Below are 18076 nucleotides of genomic sequence, written 5' to 3'. Positions count from 1 at the left end.
TACTGTACACATGTGTTTACTTTCCCAACTGTTTACGCTCACTTAAGACATAACAGACTATGTTTACTTGCATGGAGAGCTTTTTTTTAAAATAATTTTGTGTGAATTTGTCTGCTCAAGTGCAAGAAGACATGAAAGAGAGCTCAGTTCAGTATTCACACGCTGTCTGAGGTGTGTCCTTCTGTTGTGTGCGCACAAAACTTTCCACACAGCACTCGAGTAACAAACTGAGTTCTCTTTCGCATCTTCTCACACTTGAATGTTGAAATTGTCAAGGCTTAAGCCTTTGTGAAGATGCAGCGCTGGCCTGTCAATTGTCCTGTATGTCGTTCACATTTGTTCTTGTTAATGCATTGTTAGAATTCATAAAAATGTTTCCGGTCAACTGGCGAGTGACACCATTACATATACTTGCCAACGCCGATTTTTATTCGCATTTGGCACTTGGCGAATGTTAATTTTAGGCTCTGCTTCTAAGCAAAGAACAAAAAGTAACTTCGCTGTGAGTATATCGGGGCCTTGAATCACTTCAGTCTCTTGTGCTTTACGTGTGCGCGAGTGCAAGCACCAGCAATAAGGTGCTGACTGCAGTTCACTTAACGGCCACGGTGTCGCTAATAACAAGGGTTTCTGAAAGCTAGGGTGAATTCAGGGTGATTGGAGCACTTTTTGCCATTGAGATGATTCGGAAAAAGTGTCCCAATCAACCTGATTTCACCCTACATATAACCTCATCAAAGCTGGAATATATTACACGACTTTTGCCCAAGATTTTTCCCCCGATTTACAATCTGGATGAGTCGACGCTAATTGCCGAAAGCCAGAGCCAGTCTACAAATTCAAGTTGACAGATTTCCCAGAAAATTGTGTAGTGTATGACAGGATTTTTTACTTACAGACTATGATTCCAACCAGTTGGAGGACATACAATATGCCGATTTTTGAACACATGTAGTGCGTCCCAATTTGCGCACTAAAATTAACAGAATAAACGAGGTATGAAATGTTGGACACTTCCTGCACGCAACTGTCGCAGCTTTTATTATGTCACGGAGGGGGAGGGGCATCAGATTCCAATCCTGAATGACAAAATAACTTTTTAAAATTCATACACTACATGGATGAGTACATAGTGTATAGTGTGTCATTTGGGATGCAACTATAGGTGAAAAACAATATGTGAGCTGAGTGGTATAAGTACCCTGATGACCTACTTCTGCCAAGATTCTGAAGTGTGCATATGATGGACACTTTACTATCCCATGAGGCCACGGGAGAGGACTTGTGAATGGCAGTGAAGCGACGCAACTGAGGTTACATGAAAATGACATCATAGCAAAGCCCTTGGTCTGTCATATGCATGCTTTATCTAATCTGATCTATTTCTCTTCCTCCTCCTCAAGCAGACTTCCTGTGAGGCTTTACTGTGCATTTCGACAGCACTATCAGCCGCCATATCGTCAGCATCATCACTCTGCAAAACTCTGCTGCAACTTCCCGTGTTAGGGGAGAGGGCGCTGTGTGAGAAGAGACTTTAACTCTGACAATCCCAGCGCTGCCAGCTTCAGCGCTCAGAAGAGTCTGACGGGAGACTCGCACTCATCGACCTGGAAGAATTCACCAGAGCTTTTACACGCCAGTGTTATGCTGGTCTGAACTGTGAACCAGAAACTCTCATGATCACGTGAGGATGCAGGGCGTCTCTTCTCAAATTTACAATATGACAGTTACTTACTTATATGGCCTAATATGTCTCATACACAATATGAGAATCACTAAGGTCATTATTATGGCCTAATATTATGTTTTAGCAGTATTATGGCGAATCTAATAAAACATTTTATTTTTTATCTTTATTTTTTGCCTAAAGGAAATTAAGACCAGTTTAGGACCATGGAGATTTTTATATTGTGACATTATTATTTTCATGAAAATTAAGCACATTTTCCCCCTGAATTATAATCATATTTATTATTTTTATTTAAAATAAAAATTCTTTTTTTCCATTTAAATCAGTGTTATTTTAGTGCTATTTATATACTTTTATGGTATTAATTGATATTTTGAATTCTCTTTTATTTTTGTATTTTTAGTTTTCATCCTAATTTTAGTTTAAGTAATTTTGTTGTGCTTTTGGCATTTTTATTATTATTATTATTATTATTTTTGTAATATTTCTATTTAGCTATATATTTCAGATTTTATACAGTTTTTTATATATATTTTTTTATATATATTCTAAATTCCTAACACTAAAAGTGAATATATACACACACACACAATTTTATATATATATATATATATATATATTTTTTTTTTTTTATCAACATAAAGGCAGTTGCCTATAAAAAAAATGTATATATTGTATAATATATATAATATATATATTATTTCAGCTTTATTTCAATTAACATATTTTTTTTATAGGCAACTGCCTTTATGTTGATTAAAAAACCAAACAAACAAAAAAAACCATTTAATTACAATAATCAGCAATGTTATCATGAGGTATATCATTGAAAAATTGTAGGATTGTTTTATTTTAACATTACATGACAATTAGAATTGTATTTATTTATTTATATCACAGAAATGATAGTTGGGAGAAAAGTACTTAATTGCACAAGGCAAAAAACGTTCCTAAAATGGCTTCAAATAAAAAAAAATCTTTTGATTATAGGACAAACATGATTTGTGAGAGATTTTATAAAGATTCACCCTTTAAAACCATTTCTGAAGAACCATTTTCTGTTTTAGTTCTTGAGTGGTTACTTTAACCATTGGTAAATGAGTAACATGATTATATCACAGTTCCTCTTATCAACTGCTCAAGTGTGAGACGACAGCAGAAGCTGCAGCTGCATGTACCACACTTTGAATATCATTTGACTGTTTAAATAAAAAATGTAAATATTGTGTTTGTGTGTTGAGAGTGAGAACTGGTTATTTGCTGCATTTTTCACCTCTGAGAAACACTTTGTAAAGCATCCTTTCATTCAGCACACACTGATTACAAACTTGAAATTGTTTCTAAACAAATTACTAATGATTCACAAGGGAAGAAACGGATTCACACTGCTCATTAATGAACGGCAGACGTTTTCTTCCAAGTACTTTAAACTCAGGGTGAAAGAGCAGCGGCGAGGGCATTTAGTAAAGCCCTGTTAAACACTAAAGCAGATTAGAGCTGCTGCTTTATGCTTTACTTAAGGAAATGTCCTTAGACAAACCTTGAATAGCCTTGCATCTTGTCTTAGTAACAATGTCACATGTTAACAATGATGTATTGCAACCCAGCCTTAAAGAGGACCCATTATGCCCTTTTACAAAGTCTTGATGTTGTTTTTGGGCTCTACTAGAACAGGTTTTCATGCTTGAATGTTCATTATTTTCCTCATATTCTCCATTGTTGCAGCTCTTCTCTTCTCAGTCTGTCAGTAACGCTGTTTAGTTCCTGTCTCTATGAAGCCCCGCCTTCTGAAAAGCACAATGTGCTTTTGGTCGGCTGGAGCAGTGATTGGAATGCCCCGCCCCTTAACATAACCAGCAGTTTCAACACACTACTAACTAACTCAACCAGGAATATTGTGAAGAAAACTCAAGAGTACAATGGAGGCGTTTCAGGGAGTTCAGAAACACTGACACTGATATAGAGAATAACTCCCGCTGGAGGGCAAGATATAAACTCACAATTGTGCGTTATAAAGTCAGAATTGTGAGTAATAAAGTCAGAATTGCGAGATATAAACTCACAATTGTGCGTTATAAAGTCAGAATTGTGAGTTATAAAGTCAGAATTGTGTTATAAAGTAAGAATTGCGAGTTATAAAGTCAGAATTGTGTTATAAAGTCAGAATTGCGAGTTATAAAGTCAGAATTGTGTTATAAAGTCAGAATTGTGAGTTATAAAGTCAGAATTGTGAGTTATGTCAGAATTGCGAGTAATAAAGTCAGAATTGCGAGATATAAACTCACAATTGCGAGATATAAACTCACAATTGTGCGTTATAAAGTCAGAATTGTGAGTTATAAAGTCAGAATTGTGTTATAAAGTCAGAATTGCGTTATAAAGTCAGAATTGCGAGTTATAAAGTCAGAATTGTGTTATAAAGTAAGAATTGCGAGTTATAAAGTCAGAATTGTGTTATAAAGTCAGAATTGCGAGTTATAAAGTCAGAATTGTGTTATAAAGTCAGAACTGCGAGTTATAAAGTCAGAATTGTGTTATAAAGTCACAATTGTGAGTTATAAAGTCAGAATTGTGAATTGTCAGAATTGCGAGTAATAAAGTCAGAATTGCGAGATATAAACTCACAATTGTGCGTTATAAAGTCAGAATTGTGAGTTATAAAGTCAGAATTGTGTTATAAAGTCAGAATTGCGAGTTATAAAGTCAGAATTGTGTTATAAAGTCAGAATTGCGAGTTATAAAGTCAGAATTGCGTTATAAAGTCAGAATTGCGAGTTATAAAGTCAGAATTGTGTTATAAAGTCAGAATTGCGAGTTATAAAGTCAGAATTGTGTTATAAAGTCAGAATTGCGAGTTATAAAGCCAGAATTGCGAGTTATAAAGTCAGAATTGTGTTATAAAGTCAGAATTGCGAGTTATAAAGTCAGAATTGTGTTATAAAGTCAGAATTGCGAGATATAAAGTCACAATTGTGAGATATAAAGTCAGAATTGCGTCTTATAAAATCGGAATTGTTATAAAGTCAGAATTGCGAGATATAAACTCAGAGTTGCAAGTTATAAAGTCAGAATTGCAAGATATAAACTCAGAATTGCCTTTTTTATTTTTTATTTAGTGGTGAAAACAAGCTTCCATACTAAAGAAAGTTGAACATGGAAAAAAGCACAATTAAGGTCTGAAATTACAGCAAGCAATTTTCTCCACAAATTGAGAATGCTCTGAGACAGTCGGTCAGTATACAGATGAAATCACAACCATTACGTTGATCATCTTGTACAGTCTGTTGAGTCTCAAGGGACGAGAATCACAGGAGACGTGTACGTAAACCAGACCGTGGCTGTTTTGTTTCTTGACGTCAGAAATGGAAAATATTCAGGTCCCTTCAGTACCAGCCAAATCTCTCCTGCCCTGACCAGAGTATCGAGAACAGTCACTGTGACAACAAATACACCATACATCACATTTGATCTCTTTAATTTGATGAGTGCACAGACAAACATAGAAAACCATGAAGATGTGCTACAAGTTTAAAATGCAATAAATTAAAGAAGTGCATTTCTATCATTCTAGACTCCATCCATAAAATGATCTGTAGTGCCAATTACATAAACAGATATGGAAATGATAATAATCACCAACCCATTCCTGCCATTATACAAAGTGTTCCTCAAAGTTGGAGGGAGAAAACAGTACATTTGAGCAGCTGCCGAGAGTCTTTACATCAACAAGTAAATACATGCATGAAAGAAAAATATTTTGTTAATCTAATTATCTTAGAAAGCCTGTCTATACCTCTCACAAGATCATATCAGGCATTTTCCTAAAAAGTTAAAGAGTTTTGAGGCTGAAGTTATCCTAAGCTTTGGCAGTTTATCTCCACAAAGAGCGAAACACAAGATATACAGATAAATTCAGTCATATATCCAAGAACGACGACTCTTTTGAGGGATCACAGTAGCATTTCACAGTGTTCGGTGCTCATATGTTTGATAAAGTTGGACCGTTTTGAAAGTCTCAGTATTTTGAGACAGCATTGTTCATAAATGCTTGGCTTTAGCTGCCTTAGACTCTAGTTACAAATCTGTGTAATCTGTTCTTTATTCCTCATAGCCTGCATCTCAAAGCCTTGTTTTTACAGCAGAACTGAGATATGTCTGAACTTGTTTCCATATGGATGTAATACTTCTAAAGAGTTTCGATTACAGAAGTCCAGCTGCCTAAAAGTGTTAATCTGAAGGCACTCAGTTGCTCTCGTCCTGTTTAAAGCTAAATGACTCACAGTTATCTCACAATCAGTTTTGCTACATCAGGGCGAATCGGAGGCTTGAATGCTGCCGTCTCGACATGCGATATCCTGATACATGCAGTCTTGTCCTCATAAATCCCATCATGCAGTAAAACGAACATCCAGACGCCCAATATTCAATAACCATCAAAGCCCAGCAGTGTTATTTGTGTTAGTAATTTGTGAAATCCTGCTGTGTGTGTGCAATGGCAGTTCATAAGTTGGATCTTGAAAACATTAGATTCAAAAGCAAATTAACGCTGCTAATGCAGCTACCCTTGTTTCTCTGAGGAAACGTTTCTCTGAGGGAGTAACGCTGGTACAAATATCCCCCTGAGAACCAGCGATTGATGCTTTTGCTTGCGTTTATACCTCTGAGAACGTGTGTATCTGTCCTTGTGTGCACATCCTGGGCTTTTCTGTGATCTCAAATGTTTGGGGGTTAAGGTGAATTATTAATATACCATTAAAAAATGAAATAATATTCAAATAAAGTCAGGAGAACTGGGCTAGTTGTCATACGAGGAACTTCAACAACTCTACTAGGCATATATATATATATATATATATATATTACTGCTGTCAAATAAATGACATTGACAAAAGTTTGTTTATATATGTCTGTGTATATATTATAATGTTTAGATATAATGTCTAGTGTATACTGGTGCTGTCAAATCAATTAATCGCGATTAATCGCATCTAACAAAAAAGTTTTTGTTTATATATGTGAGTACATATATATATATATATATATATATATATATATATGTATATCAATATATGTGTGCATATGTATATATACACACAAACTTTTATGTTAGATGAGATTAATCGTGATTAATCGATTTGATCGTATATATTACTGCTGTCAAATCGATTAATTGCAATTAATCGCATTGACAAAAGTTTGTTTATATATGTGTGTATATATATTATGTTTATATATATTATGTGTGTTTATATATATCAGTTTATATATATCAGTGTCAAATCAATTAATTGCAATTAATTGCATCTAACAAAAAAGTTTTTTTTTTTATGTGTGAGTACACATATATATATCAATATGTGTGTATATGTATATGTGTGTGTATATATGTATATACGCACCCACATACACACCCACACACACCCACCCACATATATATACATTATATATATACACACAAATATACACAAACTTTAGTTAGATGCGATTAATCGTGATTAATCGATTTGACACAACTGACACACACACACACACACACATTATATAAACACAAACTTTTATGTTAATTGTGATTAATCACAATTAATCGCTTTGACAGCCCTATGTGTATATATATATATATATATATATATATATATATATATATATATATAATATGTCCTGCAAGCAAATAAGTATTATAATATTTTATAAAGTTGTCACAGTTGTTACATACAAGCTGTCATGTAAAATGTTGTAATTTTACAGGATTAATTGTATTATTAATTCTAAATTTTAAATATTAATTTACTATAAAATACTATACTATATTATTATAAAAAAATAACACAATAATATAATAGTATTATTAACTACTATAAAATTTATGGTATACTATATATATAAATACTACATATATTTTAATTCTATTGGCTAAAACAATTACATTTGTCTGTTAACATTTTTTCACGATTTCATGATTTTTCTGTGCTTCACAATTATTTGAGTATATAAATGAATCTAATAGAAGTCAGGTTCACATTGTGACAACTTACCCCACGTAGTGTGACAACATGCCCCGCGTATAAGGACAGTATATGGGCTTTATGGGGTGTGTATACAGAAGATATGAACTGGTGTGACAACTATAGCCTGGCCTCCCCTATTTTTAAAAAAAATCTATACTTTCTCAAGCATCAAACATTCAAATGCCTTTTTTGCTGGTCCCAGGAGGATATATTAGGAAAAGCCAACATGCAATTTGTCCTCAAGCTTCCTATTTGGCAGCAGGCGTCCATTGGCACCAGCGCTTTCATCATTACACACAACCCTCAGCAGAATATTCGACAAGACGTCTTGATACAGACTCAGACAAACCCATCCTGGAAGATACAGCAGGGTCACGAGTCCCATGAAATTGAGGGGATAGTGGGAATAGTCCCAGGAGCACGCGTCGTACTGTCTGAGAGCGAAGCCCCAGCTGAACTCCCATGCGTAGATGAAGATGATGTAGATGGGCAGCCGCTGCCAGGTTCCCCATCCTCTCCTGAAGTGCAGATGCAGGTAGAGCTTCTCCACCACGAAGCTGCAGCTTCCGTACATGAAGAAGGACCACAGGGATGTGTGTCCCTTCAGGGTCCGGTCTGCGGTCTCGAACAAGTTGAACACAGAGGTGAAGACCACCTCATCCAGAAAGCCATGCATCCCGAAGAACACGAAGCGCAGGAGGCCGGGTAACCCGTTCGGGCATGAGGATCTCAACAGCACCCGGTTGTTCTGATACTGTAGGCGCAGGAAGCCTTCATGAAAGACATAAGTGAAGTACAGAGCGAGTATGTAATGCACAACGAGCTGCGTGACAGAAACCACTCTGATGCTCTCCGTACAGCTCACCACATTCCCGATCAAAATCTGCAGGCAGATGTACAGGGACGGATAGAAGACGAGGTGGAAAACGACAGGTCGCCCCTGGAAGCATCTTTTCTGCAGGTAGATCTTCTCCAGAACCAGATGCGTGATAGAGTGCACGATGCACAGATACGGAGAGGAGAATCCCAGCAGTTTGAAGTCGTTGTCATCCAGGAACCGGCGCGCGGACGACAGCAGGATGTCCAGTGTGACTCCGTGCATCCCATAGAAATACATGCGCATCCACTGCGGTAAAGCGCTCGCGGACGCGTGTCGAGCTGTATCGCGCGCTCTCAGGCTGTCCGCTCGTGTCGTCGTCATCATGTCTCTCCTTGAACGCACTCAGATGTTGATGCGTCTTTGTTCGATGGCCATTTTACGCCGCGACTCGCCGGTGACACGCTGCGCCCTCACGAAGGCACGAAATCTCACTGACCGCATTCTTGCCCGATCATTGGAAGGAGCGGAATGGGAAGAGAAGAAAAGACGGAGACATAATAACACCCAACGCCAGATGGCGCTGTCCCATTTCTCCAAAAGTACAACGTCCCAAAAGTGCTGCAGCAAGACAGCATCATACACAGTTCTTCACAACACAATATTATATTATATTATTTTTGTAATACCATTTAGTAATATTCATATTTAGAAAAAGATGTCTATTTCTATAAGATTTACAAGATTTCTATATTATATTATATTACATTATATTATATAGTATCTTAGATTTTTTTTTATAATACTGTTTAATTATTTATTTTATTTTTGAATTTATTTTAGAAAAAAATATTTTTTTATTTATTTTTATAAATTTTATTTTTAGGCTATGTTATACTTTATTAAAATTACTTTATGTTATTGTTAAGTATTATTAAAACTGTTTATAATACTATTTAATTATATTTATTTAAATCTATTATATTATACAATTAAAAATAAAAACATATTTAGACTTTATTTTTTGTTATAAATTAGCCTATATTAAAATTATTTTTTATAATACCATTTAGTAACATTTATATTTAGAAAAAGATTTCTATTTCTATAAGATTTCCATGATTTCGGTTTTATATTATATTATTATATTTTATTATCTTATATAGTATTTTAGATTTATAATATTAATAATACTGACTTTATTTATACAATTTTATAAATGTTATTTAACATATGTTTTTATATTATTTTATTTTAGTTTTTATTATACTATTTAATTATATATTTTGTATTTTTTTACTTTATACAAATATTTTAAATTAAATAATTATAAATTCTTATTTTTAATTTTTATTTTTTTTTAAATTAAATAATAAAAAAAAAAAAAATAGACTTTATAAATGTTATTTATGCTATAAATTATATTATATTTGAATTATTTGCAATCTCTCTCTCTCTAAGTTTATTATCTTTACCATGGAAATACCCTTGGGTTTTTGGAGTAATCTCTCTCTCTGGGACTAGACATTAGTTAACTTAAAACTCAATTCCCTTGTCGGGACATGTTCCTCAGGGCTAAAAACGTCTTTCATTCATATTTAAAAGCCCTTTATGCTCAAACTCATTGATCAGTTTGGTATTATAGTGTGTAATTCAACACACCGTTTAGACACAGTGTTATAAGAATTATACATACTACTTATTAAGCGTTATTTTAGATTCCATGCAGGCTATTAATGGAATTGTGGTAAATCTGAAGCAATAAAACACCTCTGTGCGGTCTGAACTCAGAGACTCTCCTGCAGGACTAAAATATCACAGTGTTATTATCTTCAGTTCTCCTCGGGTGTTTGTAGAAGTGACAGATTAGCTCTGAGCATCCAGCCAGGAAAACTGTTATCTGTGAGAGACACAGGAATAACAGACGACAGGAAGTGGTCAGAGGTCCTCAGTGTGCTGCATTATAACATTATAGTGATGATATAAGAAGTCGCACTGACCATCAGTCCTCCAGCACGATCAATGAACCAACTATATCCAACGCAATTTGTAAAAACTGTTAAATGTCTATGGAGCAAGTTTTGTTCACTGTGAAACATATAAGAAAATTTTAATGTTTTTTTTTTTTTTTTTTTTTTTACAAAAACATTTCTCAAATGTAAATGTGCAGAGCAGGCCTAGCTGCAGCAATACTGCAGTTCTTCAAAGCGGACACTAGATGGAAGCAAAGTGCGTTTTAACTCACTGTAAAGTCACACTGATGCACCATTACCCTTAGGAAAGAAACATAATTGTATGTGAATGGCACATTATTAGCATGCTGGTACATGACATGATCGTTCAGAATATTACAGCTACGCTCAAAGCAATAAATCGCTTTAATTTATCCCAGCATGCCCACAGCATTTCAGATTAGCATCAAATGTTCACCATTATCAAATCTCAGTTCACTCCCTGCTTTTTTCTAATGTAAGTCTATGGGTGTTTGGATGGTGTATGTTCACTTACACTAATGTTATGCGCTATAATCACTTTCAAATAAGACTTTTCTATTAGGCTACTTAGCCTAGCCTATATGTTTATCAGTTTTAATCATGTTAATGGGGCACTATAGTTACTTTAAAGAAAAAAGGCAGATGTAAATGCTTAGCACATAAGAATAATATCAAATCAGTTTTGTTTTACAGAAACCTAGTTAGCTATACTGTTCTTGTCTGAGCTAGCAACGGCCACCGAGTGTGGCGGAGCTTAGCGATCGGTCAGTTAGCTACATTTAGCAAATTCTTCTGTTTACATCACCTTATTTTGCAACACGATATGGCGTTCTGTGAATGTGCACTGACTTCCAGGCAAATAACTAAGAATAACAAAGTTAAGTAGCCTAAACGTTATACTATATGTTAAAACTATATATTAAAATAATAGGCTATTTTAAGAAATACCAGTTTGCAATATCAAGCAGCTGTTTTGTACAGCTAAAAATAGGCTAACTGGAAGCAAATGACACCGGAAGCCTCATACATTCAAGTTACAAAAGGCTGTATCAGCTTTTACCTTAAAGGAACACTCCACTTATTTTGAAAATAGGCTCATTTTCCAACTCCCCTAGAGTTAAACAGTTGAGTTTTACCGTTTTCGAATCCATTCAGCCGATCTCCGGGTCTGGCAGTACCACTTTTAGCATAGCTTAGCATAGTTCATTGAATCTGATTAGACCGTTAGCATCTTGTTAAAAAATGACCAAAGAGTTTCAATATTTTTCCTATTTAAAACTTGACTCTTCTGTAGTTACATTGTGTACTAAGACCGACGGAAAATTAAAAGTTGTGGTTTTCTAGGCCGATATGGCTAGGAACTATACTCTCATTCCGGCGTAATAATCAAGGAACTTTGCTGCCGTACCATGGGTGCATCAGGCGCAACGATATTACGCAGTGCCTGTGACCCCTGCTTGCACAGGGCGCGTGCCTTGCAACCATGGAGACATTTGTGAGAGACGCTGCGTAATATCATTGCGCCTGCTGCACCCTTGGTACGGCAGCAAAGTTCCTTGATTATTTCGCCGGAATGAGAGTATAGTTCCTAGTCATATCGGCCTAGAAAAGCGCAACTTTTAATTTTCCATCGGTCTTAATACACGATGTAACTACAGAAGAGTCAAGTTTTAAATAGGAAAAATATTGAAACTCTTTGGTCATTTTTTAACGAGATGCTAACGGTCTAATCAGATTCAATGAACTATGCTAAGCTATGCTAAAAGTGGTACCGCCAGACCCGGAGATCGGCTGAATGGATTCGAAAACGGTAAAACTCAACTGTTTAACTCTAGGGGAGTTGGAAAATAAGCCTATTTTCAAAAAAAGCGGAGTGTTCCTTTAAAGTCGACATGAAACGGAAGTTGCGCTAGTCTTCTCTATTGTAACATATATCAGAGTGAAATTGCTTCGCGAACAAGAACAAATGTAGGGCGGGGCTTGATTTTGTCCGTGGGGAATTGATTGGATGGTTGTGGTTTGCTATTGGTGGATCTCATGTGATTGACAGGTTGCCCCACCCTCATCATCAGGGAAGAGGGAGGGGAAGTTATTCTGATTCAAGATTACGAGGCAAATGAATAATAATAATAAAAAAAGAACTGTCAATATTGGTTTTACGGTGATTTATAAAATAAGGTATAACCTGTATATATACAAAAACAAGTTTTTATTATTGCAGATATGACAAACGTCTCTAGATGACTGATGCTGTCATCTGTCATCTCGGTCCGTGAAAAAGACCCACTCTATGCATGATTTTAATAGATATCTAAAAATGTAATTTCAGATCCCATTTCCTCCAATTTGCGGCTCTTATTGGTTTGAGCAGCTCTGTGTGTCTGGTTCAGTGTCGGAGGGCCGCGGTCGGGTCACGAGGGGGAGGGAAAAAACAAAGTCCCATGAGGGGCTTCATTCTTGTTTACTGTTTCTGGGCTTTATTAGGTATTCCCTTCACTTCCTGGTCTCCCTGGGTCCTCCGTACTGAGCCTTGCATCCGTAATGAGGTTTTAAACGATCTTGTTCAGGATTTCCACAGCATCTGTGCTACTCTTAGACAGCTCAGAGTCAAGAGTGAGTGACCGAATCTGCACAGAAACTGCCAATAGATTTGCATTACACACCGCAGTCACACACGAGAGCAATTGCTTGGCACTATCTTTACCTCCCATCTGTAATTCATATCTCAGAGGTTACACTGTAAAGCCGTTAAAGCAGCACAAGGTCATCACCATGGAAACAGCGACTTCAGCTGCAGTCCTTCTCCTGCACTGGTCAGTTTGCATGTTTACAGCTGAGGCCAGATAATCTTTTAGCATCCGTTTAAAGGTAGGATCTGTGTTTTCTCAGCGTTCGGCAGAAGGACAGCCAGATGCCAGCGGCCTGCACGTCCTCAGCACGTCCTTGCATCTCGCAATGGAAGCCGTCCGACTGTGTCATCGCCCACCACAGCGCTGCTTTATCCAGCTAAACACACCTTTGCAGTTTCATCTGCTTTTGTTAAACGGTGCAATAGCCCTGTGTGAGAAATAAGACATAGCCATGTTTTTTTTTTTTTTTTCTTTTTAATGAGCTCCCATGGCAACTCGAGTATGAAGTGGAAACTAGGGTGAATGTTGTTGTGTTTGAACTGGAGCTAACAATGCATGTCAGGTTGAAAGAGTACAGGACGCGCTTCACGTGAATGCAGCTGAGCGAGAACAACCTCCTGACAAACTTGAAAAACAGTGTTAATAGAAGAATACAGAACAAATAGTCAAAGGAAGTTTAATATAACTAGAAATAGATCAGAGAAAAGGTGAATGGTGCTTGCATATGCAAAATGTATCACTATAATGATAGGGTTGCTACACTACTGTTCAAAAGATTTTTTTATTTGTACAGCAAAGACACATTAAATGGATCAAAAGTGACAGTAAAGACATTTATAATGTTAAACACAAGATTTCTATTTCAAAAATTAACTTTCTATTCATCAAAGAATCACAATTTCCACAAAAATATTAACATTGACAAAAATAATAATCAGAAATGTTTCTTGAGCATCAAATCATCACCTTAGAATGATTTATGAAGGATCATGTGACTTTGAAGACTGGAGTAATAATGCTGAGAATTCAGCTTCGATCACAGGAATAAATTACATTTTAACATATATACAAATAAAAAACTTGATAACTAGAAAATTGTAAAAAGTGAATTTTTTGGGACATACTTTTATGTATGCTTGACAGCCTTGTCTGAAAGTTTTAAAGTTTTATAAGCTTTTATCATGTTGTTAGCATGTCTTAGCATGTGTCTTGCATTATTTTACATCTTGCTAACATGTTTGTAGCATGTTTTAGTACATTGCTAGCATGAATTAGCAAGTTGCAAGCATATTTAGCATTTTGCTAACATGAACTAGCAGATTATTGTCATGTCTTACCAAATTACTAACATATTGCTAACATGTTTTAACACTTTGCTAGCATGAACGAACATGCTAGCATGTTTTAACATATTGCTAGCATGTTTTAGCACGTTGCTAGCATGAACGAACATGCTAGCATGTTTTAACATATTGCTAGCATGTTTTAACATATTGCTAGCATGAATGAGCACTTTGCTAGCATGTTTTAACACAATGCTAGCATGTTTTAGCATGTTGCTAATATGTTTAACACATTAGCATTAAATAACACATTGCTAACATGATTAAAAATGCTGTTACATGTTTTAATGTCTGATAGCATGAATTAACATGTTGCTAGCATGATTTAGCATATGTTAGCATGTTTTAAGATGTTGCTAGCATGAATTAGCATGTGCTAACATGAATAAGCACATTGCTAGCATGAATTAGCATGTTGTTAATATGTTTAACACATTGCTAGCCTAAATTAGCAAGTTGATAACATGATTAAGAATGTTGTTAACATGTTTTAACGTTTGATAACATGAATTAGCATGTTGCTAGCAGGATTTAGCATTCTGCTAGCATTTTTTTAGAATTTTTAACATGAATTAGCATGTGCTAACATGAATTAGCACATTGCTAGAATTAACGTGTTGCTAGCATGGTTTTTACTTGCTATGCAGTTGGTAGCGTATTCTGAGTGATTAGCTAAAAATCCCTCAAGTCTCTGTGATATTCTAGTCCTTCATTCAAGTCTGTAGGATTATTTTGCTTGTTTTATTGTTGATCAAGTGAAACTCATAAGTCTGATTGCACAGTAGAAACAGTAGAGCAATAGAAACAGTGGAGTTTCTGTTTGACAACCTGAGTGACTGGTAACTCAAGGAAATATGTAACACAGTAAGGGCATAGAGACGCTTTAACTAGCTGAAGATGGACATTACTATCAATGGTTAGTGTTGGTTTACATTGAGAGGTCATGGGGGCAGGATGTGATGTCGTCAGAAACTGGATTATCTGCAGGATATGGCCACTTAGTGACAACTGAGAGGGTTTTCATTGTGTTCCAAAACCTAGTGAGCTGCCCTGCTGTCTACATAGACAAAGTTATTATAGTTAACTAAAACTAAAACCTACGGTGGTGCATTGCTGCCACCTGCATTTGATTTTTTTTTTCTCAATTATGTCATAATAACGATATGTTATGTTGTTTAAACTATATATTTTCTCATAATAATGAGATGCTTTGTCGTTAAAACAGCATATTTTCTTGTTAAAATGCCATTTTCTTGCAGTAAGATGTTATCATTAAAATGATGTTAAATGCCATTAAAATATATTGTTTGAACAACAGAACACCTTGTTATTACAAGAAAATATGTTGTTTTAATGACATGACATCTAATTATTACAAGATAATATAGTTTAAATGACAACGTCATTACGAGAAAATGTCGTTTTAGCGAGAAAAATGTTTTAATGACATGGCATCTAATTATTACGAGAAAATATGTAATTTAAATGACATATCTCGTTATTACGAGAAAATGGCATTTTAAAGATGTAGCATCTAATTATTACAAAAAAATGTATAGTTTAAATTACATATCTCGTTATTACGAGAAAATGCCGATTTAAAGACGTAGCATCTAATTATTACGAGAAAATATATAGTTTAAGTTACATAACATCTCGTCATTACAAGAAAATTACGTTTTGAAGACGTATAGCATCTAATTATTACGAGAAAATCTATTGTTTAAATTACATATCTTGTTATGACAATTGAGTGGAAAAAAATCATATGTATGTGGCAGAATTTGTTCCACTGACTTTCATGAAATGCATTCTGGGATTGCATTCTTTAAAGGATAGTTCTATGCATCTTTAAGTATATAAATAACTAGATTGGTGCAAAGTCTGCAGTCTGACAAATTGGCTTGCCAATATTAATTGATATTCATGCCAGAATGTGTGCCACATGCCACAAACCATAGCTGAAATTCTGTTCATTAAAGTGAAAAAAAAAAAAAAACTGCTGAGAGAAGGAACAAAGAGGAGCTACATCAGAGATGGACATTGTATCAAACTGCTGACATTTCAGTATCCATGTAGTTGTTGAATAAAGAGACATGAATATTGAAATCAGGAGGGAGTGGCCATGCTGAGTTCACACACACTGACCAGACTGTGAAGAGGACGGAGGTTTGGCTCAATGAAGGTCATGCATTGTTGCCGGGTTGAGTGTTCGTTTGCTCACCCTGGAGAACACCATTATTATTCACAGCGTTACTCGTAATAAATGCAAAAATCTGAAGCTGGGCTGGTTTTTCATATCCCCTTTTCAGAGACGTTTGGTCGAAATGCCAGAAGAATGTCAAACTAATGTTAGCAATTAGACCTGATTCACAATTTGCATCAAACTTCTTCAGCAGCTCCGCATCCATCAAATGAGAAAAACCATTAGCCATTTGTTTTCAGATGCTTTTTGCTCCACCATTTCTCTTTATTAATTATTATTAATTGCTCTAGCGAGATAATGAAATAATTTAGCATTTTCAGATAAGGCAGCAGTGACAGAGGGAACGAGCACTCGTCATCTCTCCAAATCTAATTACAGATATCTGCTCCGCTAGAGACACACAACAGATCAAACGAATTCCCAGTTTGAACCGCCACATACTGTATAATAATCATTAAGATTCTGCACTTTCTTAACAACATGTGAGAAGTGCTTTTCCAGAAATCACTGCCATAATGCTAAGGTGAGGAAGCGTCTCTATAATATTCTGGTTTCAAGTCCCTCATAAATTAATATATTTTAATAAATAACATAATATACATATTATAACATATTATGTTATTATTTATTAATAATATTTAAATAACAAATATTATTAAATAATATAATTATTTATTATATTGTTTTTTAAAATAATTATATTATATTATATATTTATTCAAAAAATTAAATAAATAATATAAACATTGTATTATTATTATTTAATAATAATATTAAATAAACATTATTAAATAATAGAATTAGTGTTTATATTATTTATTAAAATAAATGAATTATAATATAAAAAAGTAAAAACAAATAAAAATAAAAAATAAATAAATGAATATATTTGTTAAAAAAAATCAAATAAATAATATAAACATAATATTATTATTTAATAATAATATTTAAATAAAATATTAAATCTTATATTTATTTTTTTTATTAAAATAAATGACATATATTATATTGTTATAAATAACAAATAAAATACAAAGAAATAAAATACATAAATAAATATATTTTTTTCTAAAAATTGAATAAATATAAACATTATATTATTAATATTTAATAAAATTATTATTCTATATTATTTATTGAATTTCATAAAGAAAGTAAATACATTTTTTTTTCTAAAAAATAAATTAAATAATACAAACATATTATATTATAATATTATTATTTAATAATAATAATAATAATAATAAAATAAAATATTATTAAATAATATAATTATTATTTTTATATTATTAAAATAAATGAATTGTATAAAATAAACAATATATATTATATTATATTATTCATTAAGATTCTGCACTTTCTTAACAACATGTGAGAAGTGCTTTTCCAGA

The 18076-nt window shown here is 34.2% G+C and overlaps 1 protein-coding gene across 1 annotated transcript; it reads right to left on the bottom strand.

The window, feature by feature from the left end:
• Window positions 1-4782: 4782 nt before the first annotated feature.
• Window positions 4783-9127, bottom strand: tmem229a (transmembrane protein 229A). Its single transcript, XM_051892368.1, has one exon. It carries the CDS (start codon window positions 8897-8899, stop codon window positions 7907-7909), a length of 993 nt encoding a protein of 330 aa, XP_051748328.1. The 5' UTR covers window positions 8900-9127; the 3' UTR covers window positions 4783-7906.
• Window positions 9128-18076: the final 8949 nt, after the last annotated feature.

Source organism: Ctenopharyngodon idella, chromosome 4 (assembly GCF_019924925.1).
Source record: "Ctenopharyngodon idella isolate HZGC_01 chromosome 4, HZGC01, whole genome shotgun sequence".
Lineage (NCBI taxonomy): Eukaryota > Metazoa > Chordata > Actinopteri > Cypriniformes > Xenocyprididae > Ctenopharyngodon > Ctenopharyngodon idella.
The sequence above is the reverse complement of the archived record's forward strand: the minus strand, read 5'-3'. Positions and strand labels throughout refer to the sequence as shown.